The 18,958-nt window shown below is 42.0% G+C and overlaps 4 protein-coding genes across 4 annotated transcripts; 1 reads left to right on the top strand and 3 right to left on the bottom strand.

Moving 5' to 3' along the window:
- Window positions 1-321: 321 nt before the first annotated feature.
- EAE98_000871 (uncharacterized protein) lies at window positions 322-687 on the top strand (the record flags this gene model as incomplete). Its single annotated transcript, XM_038948488.1, has 2 exons — window positions 322-591; window positions 661-687. The coding sequence occupies 2 exons, from the start codon at window positions 322-324 to the stop codon at window positions 685-687; spliced, it is 297 nt and encodes a 98-aa protein (XP_038814754.1).
- Window positions 688-1,713: 1,026 nt separating this feature from the next.
- On the bottom strand, window positions 1,714-2,565 carry EAE98_000870 (uncharacterized protein; the record flags this gene model as incomplete). The annotated part of the gene is made up of 3 exons (XM_038948487.1): window positions 1,714-1,933; window positions 1,984-2,210; window positions 2,278-2,565. The coding sequence occupies 3 exons, from the start codon at window positions 2,563-2,565 to the stop codon at window positions 1,714-1,716; spliced, it is 735 nt and encodes a 244-aa protein (XP_038814753.1).
- Window positions 2,566-6,402: 3,837 nt separating this feature from the next.
- Window positions 6,403-8,142, bottom strand: EAE98_000869 (uncharacterized protein; the record flags this gene model as incomplete). Its single annotated transcript, XM_038948486.1, has 1 exon — window positions 6,403-8,142. One exon carries the CDS (start codon window positions 8,140-8,142, stop codon window positions 6,403-6,405), a length of 1,740 nt encoding a protein of 579 aa, XP_038814752.1.
- Window positions 8,143-13,347: 5,205 nt separating this feature from the next.
- Window positions 13,348-18,587, bottom strand: EAE98_000868 (uncharacterized protein). The gene is made up of 8 exons (XM_038948485.1): window positions 17,146-18,587; window positions 16,675-17,087; window positions 16,379-16,493; window positions 16,156-16,313; window positions 16,014-16,082; window positions 15,813-15,956; window positions 15,325-15,747; window positions 13,348-15,171 (listed from the first exon to the last, which is right to left on the bottom strand). The coding sequence occupies exons 2-8, from the start codon at window positions 16,704-16,706 to the stop codon at window positions 15,129-15,131; spliced, it is 984 nt and encodes a 327-aa protein (XP_038814751.1). The 5' UTR covers window positions 16,707-17,087; window positions 17,146-18,587; the 3' UTR covers window positions 13,348-15,128.
- Window positions 18,588-18,958: the final 371 nt, after the last annotated feature.

Raw genomic sequence — 18,958 nt, 5'->3', positions numbered from 1 at the left:
TTTTTGGTACGGTCATACCGCACCAAGATGATTCATGCTCATCTCATTTGACCGTACTTCTGTCAATCTTTGTAATCTGGTACGGTTTGCTTGTATATACGGCGCTGGTGTGGTTTTCATCAGTTTGAAAGCTCCCTCTACTGAGTACTTAAGCACCCAACACTGCTGCTCTCCAACAGCTTCTAAATCTTGTATCTTCCAGTTTACTTCTCCATCCAGCTTCCAAAGACATCGAGAATCCAAAGTCATCAAACAAATTACCTCTCCACCAAATCAGTACTTCAAACCTTCAAACAATTTTCATCACACACAACCGCAAATATGATGTGCCCAATCTTTTACGACAACTTGCTCAGAGAAGAAGACTACTATCGCTCCCAATACAGACTCACTATTTCTCTCAAGCTCACTGATGGTCCGGATACTATCCATTACTCCGATCGAAATATCTATACCGCCATCATGAGTGTCCACGGCAGCCTCTCTATCTTTGAAGACTGTCCTGAATTTAGAAGCGATGAAAATGGCGCCTTCTATAGACAAAACGATGCAATTGTCAATGCTCGCCTCAAGCTTGTTCAATGGTTCAAGGTAAGCTTTCCCAACCCACAGACTTAGCTAAAGCTTGAGGTATAACATTGTACTAACATAGACATGCAGGATATGGAAGCCAAGGATCTCTTGTAATAAGCGAATAAACAAGCCTACACTACTGGTGGTTATGTATAGGAACATACTCATAGCCGAAGCTCAACTTTGGGAGAAGTCTGGGGCTACAGTTACTGGTTTCTGGCGCTATGTAGCGGAATCTGAAGAAATTCAGTGAACAGATTGATGTTTGGTCTGAGGGGAAGGGTTGGCGTAGTTGAAATCAGTCAAGATATTAACCATCATCGTTGATTGAAGGGATCTCATAGTCTACTCGGTTAAAATACTTTTGTTAGGATCACAGGAATATCAATACTAGCTAACCACAAACTTTAACTGCTATTCCATAACCCACGTGAAAGATAGCTGTGCATGCTCTCGTAGATTAATTCCCGTGTCGTGACAAAAACTACCTTGTGATTCAACAGGGTCATTTCGTCTTCCAAGCTCTTTCGGTGCCCAAGTCACCTGGGCCAAGTGATAAAATGAAACAAGCTCAGCATAATCTCAGTGTTTTTATGCCGTCAACATTCACAGTGTTCCCGAAAATAGTATCCAGAGATGAGAACGAAATCTGTACCCCAAGTCCTGAATTAGCAACATTAATAAACGTTTGTTCATAGGATATATTTGCATGGAATATGAGAACCATTCGAGTGCACGAAATCACGGGTAAACTCCGGATTGTGATATTATCCGAAGTATGAAAGGGGAAATGTCCAAATTCTTGGAGGACACCACAGAGATAAGATTAATGAAGAGGACGGGCTTGTATGTGTGATAAAAGTACCTGGATCTAATATAATTGAAGTCACGTAATGGTCAATAAAGGGATCTGATAGAATTCTGAAGTATATGCTACAAATATGATAACCCCAGCTGCCCGCTGCTCAACCTCGAACTTGCAAAGTCTATAACTATTTCAACAGAACTAATGATCGTTGAAACACCAGTTTAATTATGAAATTATCAATCCTTATCGCAGTAACAGCCAGAGACTGAAACAATATTGATTATCCCCAGCTGACAGCAAAACTACGCCGAGGGAAACCTTAGTGACGAACCTCACGAGGATCTTTGCGTGGACTGATCTTGGGAACCTGCCACGATCTCCAATATGTTCGCTCTTCTTGCTGCTCTCTTTCTTCCTTGTTTGCTTAATTTTCGTCGCACTTCCACATCGCCGTCAGGCATATCCGTGTCTTCCTCTCTAGCCCTCTTTATTCCGCGGCCAGTATTGTTGTCGGTGATACGGAGCTGTAAAAAGTTTGAGCGACGTGTTAGCCTTGAAAAACATAGCAATAGAAACAAAATACTAGGAGTAGTGAAATTAACTGTGCTATATCATTAGGGAGACCAGAGTTTGATGTGGTTCCAGAAACAACGACCCCGACTCGATCCTTTGATACAAGATGACCGCGGATTTTAGCTTCGTTGATCATGAAAGTCTCATATTCGTCCGCAAATTTCTGGTCTTGATCTCCCGAGCATTGAATCTTCGCCTTTAGACTAATATAAAGTTTTTCCTCTTTATAACTCATGGGTAGCTTCGCGCTATTGTCCTAAAGGTTGTCCGTCAGCATAAGATGACAATCTCCCGGTACTTGTCTAGCTTCTTCCTCGACATACCTGAAACCATTTGATGACTTGAGAAAACAGATCAGCTTTCGATTCCCGTCTCCCAAGCAGGTCAACTCGATTTTTGAATACTGGACAGCCCCTGATTCCGAAACAACCATCTTTCAATCCCATGTTTGCGGTAACACCGCAATCACTACCTTCCTGGTTGGTCAAATTTAGAAAAACATCTTCGCAAGTCGGAGATGTGAAATATTTGACTGTCTCGAAACCGTAGAGTCCACGAAGTTGGTTGACCTTGCCAGCTAGAGAAGCCATGACTTTCTCGGGCGAAGACATTGTGAATTTTGTCTGTCGTGAATGTTGACAAAGATGGCTTTGCGGATATTAAGAAGGTGTTATGGGCTCTTTCGAGTGCGCGAAGCTAGGTGACAGATTTGTGAAATAAGTCTAATCGGCTTTATTTTTCTATTAATAACTCTCGCTTTTCTATATTCTATTGGTGAATTAATAGACAGCTGTAAGGAATATTTGCAAGGATACCAGGCTCATAAATTTAGCCTCGTCATCTATAATTCACTCAATCACTCATCAAGATTAGATCTGACTTCAAGATTTTAATGTCCGATAGAACGATCACCACGGTTTACTTGGGGTAAAGTGATACCGCAAAGTATCATAACGTTCAAGCGCAGAGAAATCGAGTATGTCAATACCAATGCGCTGAAAGATGATCTACTGACAAATCCCTTTTCGCCTTTCCTCAATCAATTAAAATTCGTCCACCCAAAAGAATCCGACAAAATCAACATAAACCAGGCAAGAGGACTGTCACCGCATCAATAACAATAAAACCAAAGACCAGATCGTTTGCAGCGGCCATACACTTCTCAGAAATCTACAGAGTTGTGGATAAGATATCTAGGTTCCTCAAGCGAGATCCAGCAGCAGCTGAGTAGCAGGACTCTACTTTTCAATTTAGATACCTATACAATATGCTCTCCACAAAAGTCTACCTTTCGATCGACAAGATCTTCAGACAAAGAATCAGAAGGATGTAAGGCAAGATATTGCTCGATAAGTATTGGAATGAATTAAGCTGATGATATTTGGATCGTGGCCATTTCGGTATACAAAAACGATGCTTGTATGTAAATTATAGGTCAGAAAGGGCAGTATTAGATAAAGGAGTTAGCTGAGCGGATGCTTGTATATAAGCCTAGTTTGGACGAAATGGAGGGGAAGATGAACTACTTACAGGAGTAAAACTTTAATACAACATTCGGTGGGTCTCGGAAGGGAAAAGCTGTTAATATCTAAAAAGATGGATAGAGTGGAGTGCAGTCCGCGAAAGACGCAAATAGTATCTAGAAATAACTCTCCTGAACAAGATAAAAGAAAATGGACCTTAGTGCAGTATGTTCAGAATGCTTCAAAATTTTCGTATCTCTCTCAACTTTCTTCTCCTTCACACAAGAGCAGAAAAAAAGAAAAGAAAAAGATGAAAGCAATGTGAAGTCAGGTTGACTATTCCAAGTCTCGCTCGTACTCATACAGCAAGATAAAGCGGAAATCTAGCGGCAGCTGTATAAATACGAAATTCGCTTCACTGCCTGAGAACCACCATCATACTTTCAGTACCTACCCTCGATACCTAAGTAACCCCATTTCTCACGGAACAATCTTTTTGCAAACCCACAGACGGGAAACCCAAGCTTTCATCAACAAATCAAATGTAGTTTTTGATCATCATCCACAATAAAAGATCTTTAAAATCTACCACGAATATGTATGCTCAAGCTTCCATACAATCTGCTGGGAGGCGTCTAGATACTAAGTAATCAAAAGTTAGATTGTCTAGGTACCCAGTAAGATACACACCACGAGTTCTCCAAAACTCAGCGCGCGCGAAAAAACCGTCCAACTCTAGAATCAAAACTATCTCAAAACTCAACGATATGTCAGGAACAAGCATTGCATCTCCCTTGAAACATTGAAACACACCAAGATGACAATACGAGAACCTTGTCTCTCGAATTTACTGGCCTGTAAAATAATAATACCAAGCATTTCCCCAGTTCAAGCGTGCGATTTCGTTAGAATCTCCATGCAAAAGGTACCCAGAATTTAGTTGCGGAAGCTGCTTCGAAATGGTGTGAAGGAGGTTGCGAATGTGATCCGAGAATTTTATACGCTAATCACATGTGTAACTTGTTACAGGAAACCTCGCTGTCTATTTGGGTTTTAGATGGAGATTTGAGAATACGCTAGGAGAGAATAGAAGGATTTGGGGGAGATGGTATGCAGAATAGCGCCTGGAGAAGGAAATGGAGAGTCTGCTCATATAATTGCTTGATTTCGGATGCGAATTTGCAAGATGGGGAACCATGAATGGCCGAGGAGGTTATAGATCTTCTCACTATATTGAAATCGGGTATTATAAGAATGATTCTCGGAATATTCAGACGGGTTGGAGTTTCCATGGTGTAAGATGGAGAATATAAAGATATTTGGGCTAATCACATTTTTTTCAAGCTTCTGTTTGAGCTTCTGTTTGAGGAAGAACCTCACCCCAATACTCAACCTGAGGTCCCGGTAGCCGCAAGTCCCGAAGCATATATACCCCCCTCCCTCCCCGAGAAAAAGAAACCGAGTTTTTGAGCATCATCCGAGCCAACCGATGAGCCGAAACACACAGCACAAAAAATCGAGAATCGCGTCCTCGCCTTGAATTATGCGGGGGTTCTTAAGCCCATCTACAGATACACATGTACGTACGAGAAAACCCCCGAAAACCCCCGAAAACCGTCGCTTCGCTCGCGAAATCTGCAGACTGAGGTGAAGAAGGTTTCTCGGTCTGCGGATCCTACTTCACATCTCCCAAGACCCAGATGATGACCCCATCGACTTCTCATGCGGATCTCCTAGCCTTCCAGACCAGATTTCAAAGGCTAATCATCAGAAGCTCTCACGGTGAGGGATCTCCCTGTGCAATTAACTTGATTGCAAAAGATCGGCGCTCCTAATATAATAATCACTTACTAAGATGGATAATCCATCCATCGAAAAACTCGCACAAGATATCAAGACTCCGAGATTATCTCAATAGAGAACTCTACCAATGCATCCATAGAATCTCCTCAAAATGCGAATCCCCACTGAAATTCCACGAGAAGATACTTCAACTTCATCTGCAAAACAACACCACTCTCTAGAAACCCAAACATATACACGCGTCTACAACCAGCAAGAAGGTCAAAATCCTAAAGTAGTCTTACATCTCGCATCTCTGAAGATGCAAAATATTATCCTCACCGCGCTAGCTAGCTAAAGACGAAGAAAGAAAAAGAATTAGGAGAAAAACTGGTAATTATCCAACTTCTTTTTATCCTTAATTCCTGCTACACATTCGAAAGAACCGACGGATTCAGAAAATTCCGGTGAAAGTTTCCGCTCTGCTGAGCTGATTTCTACCGGGATAGAGAAGCGGAGGATTTGGAGAACAGCGGAAGTGAGCCAAGTGACCTATCTATAAGTACCTAGGTAGGTAATAAAAGATGATGAAACTAAACACTAACTCACTTTTTGAGACTGAAGAAGTCTCCACTAGAACGATATTTGGAAAGAAAATGTGGAAACAAACTGAGGATGAGCGGATCGATGAAATCAAGTGGTGCAGAATGAAGTATCGAATAGTTGAGGGTAGGTAATGTGGTTTCTAAGCTATCGCTCAGTGTTACAGATCGTGTCGACACTCCTAGGTAGATTGTTTATGATTGAGTTGGTATTACCGTGTTGATTCGGATACGCAATCTAAAATCTCTACTGGTAGGATATGGGTAGGAGCGAGGTTTATGGCGAGTAATGAGGCCGGGTGTAGAAGGATTCATAACTCGCATGCTGATTGCCCCGCTGACACGACAATCTAAGCAACATCTGTTCCTCTTGTTTCCTGCAAGAATGCTCCTCGAATTGACTTCAACACAGTGAATTTAAATATGAGTCAAAGAAAATCATATATTCATCTATTCATCGCCAAGTTTAGATTCGCCATCATCTTCATGTTAAAACGCCATCGCCATGCCTGACATTCCACGTTTGCTCCGCGCTAAGTACGATCATACAAAACATTTCTAATAATTACACGATGCACAATTTACTCTGTAGCCCAACTTCTTACTTCTCGCTTGCAAGTTGTCCAGCATCATGTGCTCTCGTATCACTAGGGAGTGCTACACGTCCATATCCCATTCCCTCCTCGATATATCCTTCTTGATGATAAGTATCTTCACGTGGGGAAGTCGGCATGCTTGCTATACTTGATGATGACTCAGAGCTGATACTGGTCCTATCTTGAGTCGTTCTGTCTAGTGAAGGTTGAGCAGTCTCGCCATTTTTTTCATTGCCGACATCTTCTCCAATGGAAGGTTTCTTCGTAGGCGTGGGTGCGAATTTAGATCGTTCTCGGATAGCTCCACCATATTTATAGAACAAAAAGGGAATCGGAGCGAGAAGAACGGCAATTCCACCGATTAGTGAGCCACCACCACCGACGCCGAGAGCATCGAACATATATGATGTAAATAATGGAGCTGCGGCACCAGCTGCCGATCTACAAACAGTATTTGCAGCAACGGCACTCGCGGCATACATCAGGTATGTATCAGTCAGGTAGTTGAGATAGGCGACAAAAATGAGGAGAATTGAAGTGGAGAGAAATACCCCTCCAAGAGTGGGAACAATCCAGTGCACTTCATTATAATTTCCAGACCACGCGAACCAAAACATGGTGATTGGAAAAATGATTCCACCGGCCATTGCGACTGGTAAACGATCCTCTGCTACTCCGATATGACCAGCTTCCAACTTCTTTCTATCCCGAGAAGACACCATAAAGATGGCGACACCTCCTATGAAGGCTCCGATTATTGTACCAATCAATGGTAGTTCTCCCACTCCAGAATTCCAACCACGCTTCTCTTGGAAAATGATGGGATAGATGGTGAACAACATATACAGTAGAGCATACACGACAGATAAGTAAACCGCAACGGCAAACGAGATTGGGTCGACGAGTAGTTGCCATGGTCTGATGAGTGCGACCTTGAAAAGCTGCCACAATGTGCGATCGCTATCTTCGACAGGAGCCTTGACGTTTTCATAACCTGGAATGTTCAATGCCCTTATTCTCCTAGCTTTATTTACTAATATTTTCGAAGGTAAAGTCTCTGGTATGGTAAACATCAAAAGTTCGGTGATACCAGCAAGCCATAAGATGACGTAGAAATTCCACCTCCAATCCTTCTTCAATTCGAGAAAGCCAGAAATGACAGGACCCAAAGCTGGACCAGCGAAGGTCATCATTGAGAACAAAGCCATTGCATTTCCTCTTTCCACAGGACCCCAAATATCGGCGAGAACTCCAGGCGCATTCGAAAGTGGCGAACTGGCCATGGTACCGGTTATGAATCGTCCTATCAAGAGAGCCGCGAAATTATTGGCGAAAGCACAGAGGAAATTGAATACCAGGTACAAGGTAAACGAGATATAAAAGATCCATCTTCGTCCAAAGAATTCTGATAATGGAGCCCAGAACAAAGGTCCAAAGCAATATCCCAAAAGGAACACCGAGATGACCAACGCTGCAACTTCGGCAGAGATGTTAAATTCTGCCTCGATTCCTGTCAAACATCCCGATGGACTTGACGATGCAAAAGTTGCATTTACGACGAGCAAAACTGCTACCACGGTAATATACCATCGTCTCGTGGTCGACCAATTCTTCGGATTCTCGATATCCCCTGGTCCAAAATCCAGATGCCCATTTTCATTTATGTATGGCTGGTCATCGTTGATATGTTTCGTGCGGTATGGCTTCGCATTTGGCCTTGACAGGACGCGCTTTATTCGATCCATCTATCTTGAATGACAACACAATTGTCAAGATGAGGATTGTTGAAGAAGAATGAATCGGGGGCGGGGGATCTACGTCTATACATTGGCAATTCGTACCATTGTGGATAATCGGCATCTTCTAGACTAACTCCGTAGTAGTAGTTGAGTGTGGTTGAGTGAGTTCGGATAGAAAGTGCCGTGTCATATCGTCATGATTGATCTCTGACCTTACTGCTTTGGATCATAGTTTGGCTTGATTCTTAGAAAGCATTCAATGGATAAAAGCGTGTGGCCAATAACGATACGCTTTGAGTTTCTCTAGCAGCTGAGATTTCAACTCGGCGAATGGTAGTTCATTTTGAATAAGGGGTATAGGGGTATTTTCTCCTAGATGACTAGATGGGTTGAAAAGAAGAAGTGATTGACATGATTACAAATGTAAATGTAAATGTAAATATAAATATAAATATAAATATAAATATAAATATAAATATAAATATAAATATAAATATAAATATAAATATAAATATAAATATAAATATAATATAAATATAAATATAAATATAAATATAAATATAAATATAAATATAAATATAAATATAAATATAAATATAAATATAAATATAAATATAAATATAAATATAAATATAAATATAAATATAAATATAAATATAAATATAAATATAAATATAAATATAAATATAAATATAAATATAATATAAATATAAATATAAATATAAATATAAATATAAATATTGCGCCCTTCGAACATCCATGGACATGACAATGTTATACAATACTTGATGATGTTTGAAGATAACCTTGAACTGAACAAGGTTACTTACATTACAAGGTCAGAGCTTCTGCACTCTTTGTCAGTCTCTTTTGGGTTACATAAGCGAAAGAAGGATTTCCGGATTTAAGGACTTGGCATCCTTTATTTCCTTATATCCTGTGATAGTCGGCTCTTGAGTCGGCTCTTCAAGCGGCCGACTACTTCCTGATCGGCCGCAATAGCCGACCATGACACGGATCCTTGAGCAACCCAACCCTTGATTTTGACGGAGGCATCTCCGCTCTCGTTACCTACCCAGGTCGTATATAAAACATAAAACCCATAATCTCGTGGTCACATCCTATTCGATTATTATATCTCCATTTATTCTTCATTCCCATTCTCTCGAGGAGGCTCTTCTGGTATTGTGAAGGCTCACGATGCCATGAAACTCCCATCACTCAATCAATTCCAGAAAAGATATCAAACCGCTGACGGGCTTAAGAAGCATGAGTATTATCATCGACCAATATTGTGGCTTTGAGGGCGCAGAGCTTCCATCCAATCCCATCAAGACTTTCCCCCATGTTTATCGCGATGATGACTTTCTTTCTGCAGGATGACAAATCCCTGTAATTTCCCCATGATATGTACCCGTCAATCTGGGCGCAACCATGATAATCGAGTTTTCCTCCCACTTTTGACGGCATTGATCGGTGGATCCAACAATGGCTATTTCTGCGAAGGACATGGAGGGCGAGCGATTCAATGAATGATCTCATGGGACTGATTCTCAGAGAAGGTAAAACAGCGTTGATAGGCCTGTTGGAGAATTCAAGTGGCTTATTCACGATTTTTGACTTTATCTTAACCTTACCAAATTACCGACTTACGATCTCAACAGGAGAAGAATTGATAACTATCAGCAAAAGTATAAAGAGCAGTTCTCACTTAACTGACAATATAATTCAGTACACTTCGTCTCAATCCAAAAGCCAGATGCATGAAACAAGGAGGTGGTTGTTGGCATGACTCGCGCCGAAGCAAATGAGAGACGATGTTTACTGCGGCATAAGACTCCCTGTGATTTCGGTGCCGAAGTCACATTACATAGGTAACTCCTCATAAATATCGATTAATGTGAGAGTACACAATGCTGCGGACAAATAAAGAGAGTGCCGAGAGTCTAGTCGATTATCTTTGAAGTACAACTCTTAATATCTACCTAGTAGTCAGATACGCGGAATTTTGAGCATATGAACAGTGGATTTCGATTGGGAGTGTAGAATATTCACAACAACCTGAGCGGTTGAAGCGTGTTATGTTGATTGAAAGAACTCCCATTTTACACTGATATTCAAGTCTGATTATTGGAAATCCTAGTGGTATTACCTGGCAAAGGGTAGTCAGGCAACGTCCCCAACACTCCACGACTTGTTTTCCCATTTCTTTTCTGTAAGATATATATCCTGCCTGGGTACTAGGTATGTGTAAAGGGAACCAGCTTAGCGGCATCAGAGAGACACACTTCGGCATTTAAACCTCTCGTACCTACCTCCAAAGTCTACGAGAGACGGAATTCCATCCATCGATAATGGCCAGGTAATACGTACACCAATTATCAAACTCACTTGTGAACGCCTAACCTTTAGTCATGATATTATGATGACAAAAGGAATTCAATGTCCATCTCATCACTAAACTTCTCTATTACAAAATCCGAAATATTGAAATATAAAATTGGGCCTCTGCGAAGCCCTCGACAAAATGTGGCGTGGAAACCCACGATGTGAGCAAGACCAAGTACAAATTCTAAGAAAGATGATGATAAGGCATATGTATTCGAAAACACACAGTCTCGCGAGAAGTATTTGCTTCACAAATTTCCAAAAGTGCGTTTTCAAATCTCCTGCATCGAGAGATCAGCAAGGGAGGCGTTTCAACTCAAATATATGCACATTCATATCCAAATCTTTCTCAAATACACATAAGAGATAAAATGTCATTTTGAAATCCTCCAATTTAGCCTCCACAAAAGCAAAATGGAAAGAACCTGCAGGAGACGAATTCCCCCCCTATTGAAATTCGATATCTTGTAAGATTACAAAGCATATAGAATGAAAAACAATGTATAAAAAATGCAGTAATCACACAGAAGCAGAGTTTGAGTATGATTCTCAGTGGGAATGGTAATTGTGTACATGACCCAAGATAGATCTCATACACTTCCCTAGATTTCATAGCCCAGGAACAAGAAGCAGATAATCATCCCCCTTCCTCTGTGAAAAACATCTATCATCTCTAACCCCCCCACCACCGATACCATACATATAGTCAGTCACCTATCTATTCCCTCATAAAAAATCAGAATTGGTCTTCATACCAAACCATACCAAACCAAACCAAATTAACATCCACCCTCCCGTCTCCAACCATCCCATCCCATTTCCCACACAAGCCCAACCTTCTCCCAACAAGTACTCTCCACAACAAACCCCTATATCCAACTGCGTCCCAATCTCCAACTTCGATATAAAACACATAGTATTTTCTCCAAAGAGTCCAGAAAATATTCAAATACTTCCAACTTCCAAGAACCATAACTCCAAGAACCATACCTCTACACAACAAAAAGCAAATCCATCCGATACACATAATCACCAAGAGACGTACTCCTAATCAAAGCTCTCTAGCTTGTATATAAAAATAGATTACTTATTTTCCATATTTTGTTTATTTATCATGATGGGTGTAAGATTACTTAATATCCTATGAACTAGAATCTCGAAAATGTAAAGATGAGGGAGGTGATATGCTTAGTATCCGTAAACAGAAATTTTAATATAAAGACATCGATAGGGATACACACATATAAAAAAATTCCTCCCCAAAACTCCCCTCCCCCCCAAAAAGCCAATCCAATCTTACACATCCACCCAAGCAATCCAACACCCCTCGATTTCATAAAATCCCCTACCTAACCCATCAAATTCACGAGTCACAGACCTATACACATACATAAATACCCATCTACACCCTTCCTGAGAATATATCTCCATACGGCATACATCGACGAGCTATCTATCTATCTATCCAGAGACAGTGAGGGATTGTATTTTCTTTATCTTTTTTTGTATACATACCTACTATCGATGTCGATGTCGATGTCGATATCTGTATCTACATCTATATCGATATTACAACCCCCGTTTAAACTTTATATTACATCAACTCTCGACCATTCCACATATATATATATATATATTCCAAATCTATATTCTCATCTCATCTCACTCACATCATAAATATCATATCATAACACCGCTCACCCAAATTCCCCCGCAAATAAGATGTAAAATCCACCCCCATCCCCATCCATCCATCCTCATCCATCCACATCTCCCCAGAATCTACTCCCCCCTCCCCCTCTTCCCAAAAACCTCAACTCCGTTTCTTTACTCCCCTCATCCATCCACCCATCCCTCCAACCCCAAAAAACCCAACCCCCAAAACACAACCCCCATCTAAACTCCAACCCAACCCCAAAAGCCTCCACCAACCCCCTCATCTCATCACGCCAAACAAATCCCATCTTCTCAATATCTTATATTCCAAACTCCCGTGCATCCCCTCCACATCTATTTTCTCAGCTATTCAATTCCCATTCCTCATTCCATATTTCCCACATCCCACTTCTCACCCACCCAGTTCTCTCTACCTCTACCTCTCCCTCTCTCTCCCCCAAAGAAATAGAAATAAAAAAAATCCATCAATTCCACTCCCCGCGATTCCCCCTCACCCCATCAAGACCGCTCTCACTCCACGCTCCAACTCAAGCTTTTCCCCGTCCAAAACTGACACAATCAAAATCACACATCCCTTCCCCCCTCACCTTCTCCATCTCTAACCCCCCCAAGAAGAAATCCACCAAATCACCACCAAAAAGTTAAGCGCCCAACCCCCCCCTCCCCCATCCCTCATCCCCTCATTCCCCAGTTCCCCAGTACCCCAGCGCTCCGCACCACCCATCCCATCCCATCCCAGCCCATCCCAGCCGCGCCCCGCCCCAGCCCCGACCCTCAAAACAAGCGCAACTATAACATTAACGCCAGGGCTATACTTTTCCTCCCATCCCGTTTCATCCCATTCCAAAGCACTCTCTACTCCCCATCCCACCATCCCTCTATCCACCCACCCGCCCCTCAAACTAACCACACATCCCCAAAAAATTCCATTCCCTCTTTCCAGTACATCCTCATTTCCTCTATTCTATAGGTACACACTAATAAACCAATCCATCAGCCCCCGCCCATTTCAACTATCCATACCTACATATTAAATCACACAATTACACACACACACGCCACACAAAAATCTACATACCAAACACAACATTACATAAGGGCATCCACCACCAATACAATTCCCATCATCCTCTGTAAACTTAACAACAAATAAACCCACCATTCCATTCCGTCACACAAACAAATCTATTTCTCCATTTCTCCACTTCCTTCTAATAGGTTCTTATATGCGATAGGCATGTTGACACTACAAATACGTACCGGAACGGTTATATGTGTAGGTATATATGTATATATACATGATAGATCGATCGATAGATAGATAGATAGATAAGAATACATATTTACAAAGTCGAGTAAGTACATAAAAGTACATAAGTATGGGGAAGTAGGTAAGCAGATGTAAATAGATCGATAGATCGATACATAGATGGGGATACAATAATTTCCTCCAGCGTAGTAGCCAAAAGGAGAGAGATAAAAAAAGATTAATCGGATGTATAGATCCGTCTTTTCATTCATCCATTCGTCCATTGCTGCCACCCATCTATCCATTCGTCCATTCATCTTTTCAAATCAAATCCCGATCCCATCCACGCCAGATTCTATGCATGCACGTGCGGTAGGTATATGCTGTTGGAATTCCAAATCATCTTCAACAAACATTGGGGAAAAAAAACTGCAAAAGGGATATCATCAAAAATAAATGAAAATCGATATGCAATGCTTATGCTGATATTTGTAGAAAAATTGAACAAAACCCACGTGACGAAAAAAACCAACAAATGAATCAACCCATCCAAATGGAAGGAGAAAGTAAAAACATAAAATGCATTGGGGTATAATCGTTAAAAAGCTGCAGACGAATCCAAAAGTAGGGCCGTGCTAATCGTCTACTTCTAACCGTTTACCCAGTGTCCACCAACTGAGAAGTTCATCCAATCCTTCTAAACTTTTCAATACTGAATACGGAAATTGTAACTTTTTTTATATTAAAAAATGCTGAGGAAGAAGCGTGAGAAGAGGAAGTAAGCAAGCGTATGTATGTGTATGATGTGTATGTGTTTGTGCACATTTATTGATGTTCCGTGCGTCGGCTGCGCTCTCATTGTTGGCTCTCGCTACCATATCTCGGATCTATAATGATGGGACAAAATTGACCAATCAATTGTTCTTTCTCATCCGTTGAAATTAAAAAATGTAACCTTCATGAGTTGTGCAACGGCCAGCACATTCATTTCCTCATTTTCCACCATACAACCGACACGTCAGAAACCACAGGTAATTTGGTATTTTAAATTACCAAATTCTGTAGCATGCAGTCCAAGAATTGTCGGGTTCATGTCGTGCTGCGCCTCTCAATTTTACCAAGGCTTCGTGTAACCCATTTCCATTACGCTTTAGGCAAGCTTGACCCGAAATCTTGGGAGCAACAGTCTGCTGTGTTTGTACTCGGGCCAATCCATGATTATGCCCGCCACACTTCGTATACGCTTCGGTCCGCCCCTTCCCTTGAATATCCTATAAGAATTGAGGTATAGATTGCCACCCACACTTCGCCGTCCTCTCAGATGATCCTTTGCGGATGTACCTAGCATTTTCGGTCAATCAGCCGTGGGTACATTGAATCCCCAACAACTCTCAATGACGATCCGTATTCTTGCAGGCGCTTAAGGTGCATATAATATGCGCGCGCATCCAACAATAATGCGCATAAAGTACCATCCCATAAAATTCATTCATCATCCGTCCTAGCCTCAAAAGCGCGCCAGGCCGAAAGGCAAGGTTCGGTATGAAAAGATGGACCACAACCCTGGTTGAAATTGATCGCAATATCCGAAAAAAAACTTAAAGTTCGCCGATCCAAAACCAAATTGACCAATCGGTCTTCGTTTGTAATTTCCAACCTCTTGAAACCTCAAAGACGTCTATGAAGGGGGTTTGACCGGTGCGCGTGCAGTCCATACATGCCTGGATTATAAATGAGTTAGTAAACTCTTAATACCTAGGTACTCTCAATGAGGCAGTGCAATGTCGAATTGAGAGTTCGAATCGAGTTATTTAGTCTTTCAAAATCGCCCAGGTGAACCCTTGACAGATCTGAATATGAGGGAGAATACTCACAAATTATTATAAGCGCGGATTTTCCTATTGCAAATATCTCTCCTCACTTCTGTAATCAGCCTTGTGACATCATCTTTCGACCACCCGTATATTCTGTGCATGGGCCCAAGCGTCATTGCTTCCAGTCCCTGGGTGAGGGCCAGATTGTACCATCTTGCAACGTCCTTTTCTTGTGGATCATCGGGCCATGGATTAAGGGGAATTCGTATCACTTCTTCTTGAATATCGAGGAACTCTTCTTTCTGAAGCATTGCTCGAATCTCCGTATTATAAGCTAGAGGTCGAAAATTGCGCCGAGTAGCTTCGAAAAGGTTCCGCGCCCATGTAGCCAGCGCCGAGTCGGCTGGAATGTCCCCAAAATCTGAGCGAGGAGTAAAATCTATTTCAACCTGCTCGAAACGGCCCACCTGAGGCTTGAGATACCTTACCAGATTGTATTAGGTAAAGTCATGTATTGTAGAAGGGGATGTGAGATGGGGAAGCCTTACCTGCGGACCTTTTGGTATAATGCAGGCCAGCTATTGATGCTCCCGGAAAGCATCCGTATATGAACCATATCCCACGACTCAACTTCGAGTCCCCACCAAGGCGATTCTATATCTCTTTGTAAAAACTGTAAATTTTCGGGAATACTGGAGTGATACTTAGTATGTGACATTGCTCGGAAGGAAAGATTCGTGAATTCTTACGTTGGAGGTTGTATTCTAGCTAGGTCAAGCCCGAGAACTTCACCTGTACCCATATCTGAACCATATTTGCTATATACCGAAGTTGTCAGTCCCTTGGTTTCGCAGACTTATGGCCTCAAATGAGACAAAATCTTATTCTTACTCGGCCATATCAATCGCCCATATTCCGGTGCCTGTCCCTAAGTCCAGAATTCGTGGCCCATCGTAATTATTCGTAAACGTGGTATTCCTAGAGTGTAATGCGCCTCCCATTGCGACTTCGAAAAATTTGTGAAATATATCCATCCGATCTTTCTCATCCTGTGGATGTATATCAGCATTTAGTCGTGTGCAATATCCCACCTAACAACACCTGGCGCATTTACCTCGTCGCAAGGAAACATGTATTTTCCTTTATGTAGTCCATGATACAGGCGTCCATTTTCAATGTAATCGGGCGGGGGCTCTTGGAAAGCCGCAGGAGGGGCAGGAGAAAGTGATCTATGTAATTCAATTCTGTCAGCGCATGCGTAGAATCGGGGATGCAGAGAGCAATAACGGAGAGGATGCAGCCCACAATCTCATTTAGTAGTTTTCGATACAATTGGCATGTGCGAAAGCTTCTGCTGATACCCAGCAAGTGGTTCTGAGAGCAGAGAGGAATGGAGAAAGAAGCACGTACCCATTGTTAGCCATGGCCATTGCAACAACCATAAAGTAAATTCCGGTTCAAGATCTATTGTCGCGAACAGCCTTTGCTTATGCTGCTAACTCTGTAGCATAGATGAAGCTTTTATATGCGATACTAAATTGTTGATGTCGGATTCTTCTTCAGTATGTGCCGGTCGATTGGAAATGTCGAGGGGGTTTCGAATGGGTTATATCGCCATGCAGCCACTATATTACTGGAGTATATCGCCTGTATTCTGCTTCCTGAGCTCCCTGGCTGCTGGCTGACTCTGGTATCCGACCTGAGTAATCTGCTATATGGCTGCGTCTCATGGAAATACAAAAATGGTTCTCGAATGATGTTGATCTAGGTGTTCTAAAGAGGAGCCGCGTGGAACTGTGGTACTGGTGGTAGTAGTGTCAAAACTATGATATGATTGAATTACTTATGGGTTCGTGCTTGTTCTTACTAGTTATTAGTTACCTGGCGGCGGTAAAGCAAGCTATTTTGACTTTTTTTTTGGGGCCCCTGTCGTGCTTCGCCGTAACTGTCTGTAGTAACTTTTTTTTAAAGTTAGGGCGTACAGGTAACGGGTAACGCCCGTGGATAATGATAATGCCAGTGATATATCTCGGCTCTGGGGTTCGAATTCGTAAATTTGATAGGGTTCAAGGGTGGAATTAAGTGTCAATGGCTGATCCAGTGGTTGGCTGTGGTGGTGGGTTGTGGTGGTAAATGGTGGAGAATGGTCGTCAACGGGAGCAAATAGCAGAGACTGGTGACGATGGTGACGATGATTGACGATGATTGACAGGTTGTGAGCTGGATGTTTGGTTGTCAATTGTAGATTTGGTCGTCAATTGTAGATTTGGTTGTCAGTTGTATATTTGGATGTGGATGTGGATTTGGCTGTGATGTGATTATGAAAAGTTCCAAAGTTCTACGAGGTAATAAGGTAGCTAGGAAATGTAGCTCGCTCGCTGTTCTATAATTGAATACTTGGTAGACCCACCAGAGCTCAAAAAGGACAGAGCGCTGGAGATGAGACCACCCGTGGACGAGATGAGATGAGATGAGTGAAAGATTGAGTAAATTCTAGGAAAACAACGACCCTGATTCTTGCAGGCATAAATAGTAAGTCTTGGGGAAGACAATGATCGACAGTTCCCAAATTTTCGAAATCCAATGAGATCCTAACAATCCATATTTTGAATGGTCCTAAGCTCCGGAACAGCTGGGAGAAGTTTCAGAAAGTTCTGTTTTGAAAGAAATATTGGGTCGAGTCGAAGATATGGTCTTGGATTGGTCGGATGTGCGTGTGTCTGGATGTATGGATGGATGGATGGATGGATATATGGATGTATGGATGGATGTATACCTGGATGTATACCTGGGTAGAGATGGAGAGCTTGTTTTGTATTTTTGGTCGCGGTACTTTGCTTCCCATCCCCCACTTCTGCTAGGTGGTATTCCAAAATGGGATTTTTGAGGTGGTATTCCCAAAGTCCTCGAGTAGAAACCTTTTGTACGATCGTTTGCTGAACTATGATCTGTATAGTGTGCAGAGTACAGTGTGCAGTGATTGCAAGGTTACTACTGTCCTGCCTGTCCTGCCTGTCCTGTCCTGTCCTGTCCTGTACTTCAATTATTTCCGTGCGATCGTTGTGTGACACCGCCAACGATGTGTATTGTCCCACGCCTAGATGGCCAATCAAGGAAGAAGGGAACAAGAGGTAGAAGAAGCAATTGATTCTCAACTTCCTCCCCAGAGATTCCTGGAAAGATGTTGGTGCAAGAAAGCGGAGAAATGAATATAAAAAGCGTAATAAATAGTGATGATGGGTGATGCTGGTAGTAGTAGTCGTTATTCGGCAAATGCGTGCTCGGTAGTAAGGAGTGCTAGACGTTTGGATGTCTAGCCAAAGAGTACTTGTGATATCAATCGTGGGGAAAGAAGATGAAAAGATTGAAGCTGCAATTCAATAGACAACGGGGTCTATGGCAATGCATATTTCTGGCTACAATCTTGCACTACTTATAGGGAGGTCGAAGTCATCATCAGTGGGGTTAGAAAAGTCTCCAAAAAAGAAAGATTGATTACTTGATTGGGTATAATGTTGGCAATAGATACATTGTTGGTATTGGTATTTCTTGTTTTGTGTACAACGCTTCACCCCCTCGCTCACTCATGACCAGCACCAGCACCAGCACCACCTCCACCATGCAAACATCTCTTTTCTTAGCTATTATTGTTGTCATTCTAGAGTTTGATACCATGAATACTACCTGTTACCAT

This window comes from Botrytis deweyae (assembly GCF_014898535.1).
Source record: "Botrytis deweyae strain B1 chromosome Unknown BDEW_002, whole genome shotgun sequence".
Classification (NCBI taxonomy): domain Eukaryota; kingdom Fungi; phylum Ascomycota; class Leotiomycetes; order Helotiales; family Sclerotiniaceae; genus Botrytis; species Botrytis deweyae.
Note: the sequence above shows the minus strand (reverse complement) of the source record. Positions and strands in the feature narration are given on the sequence as shown.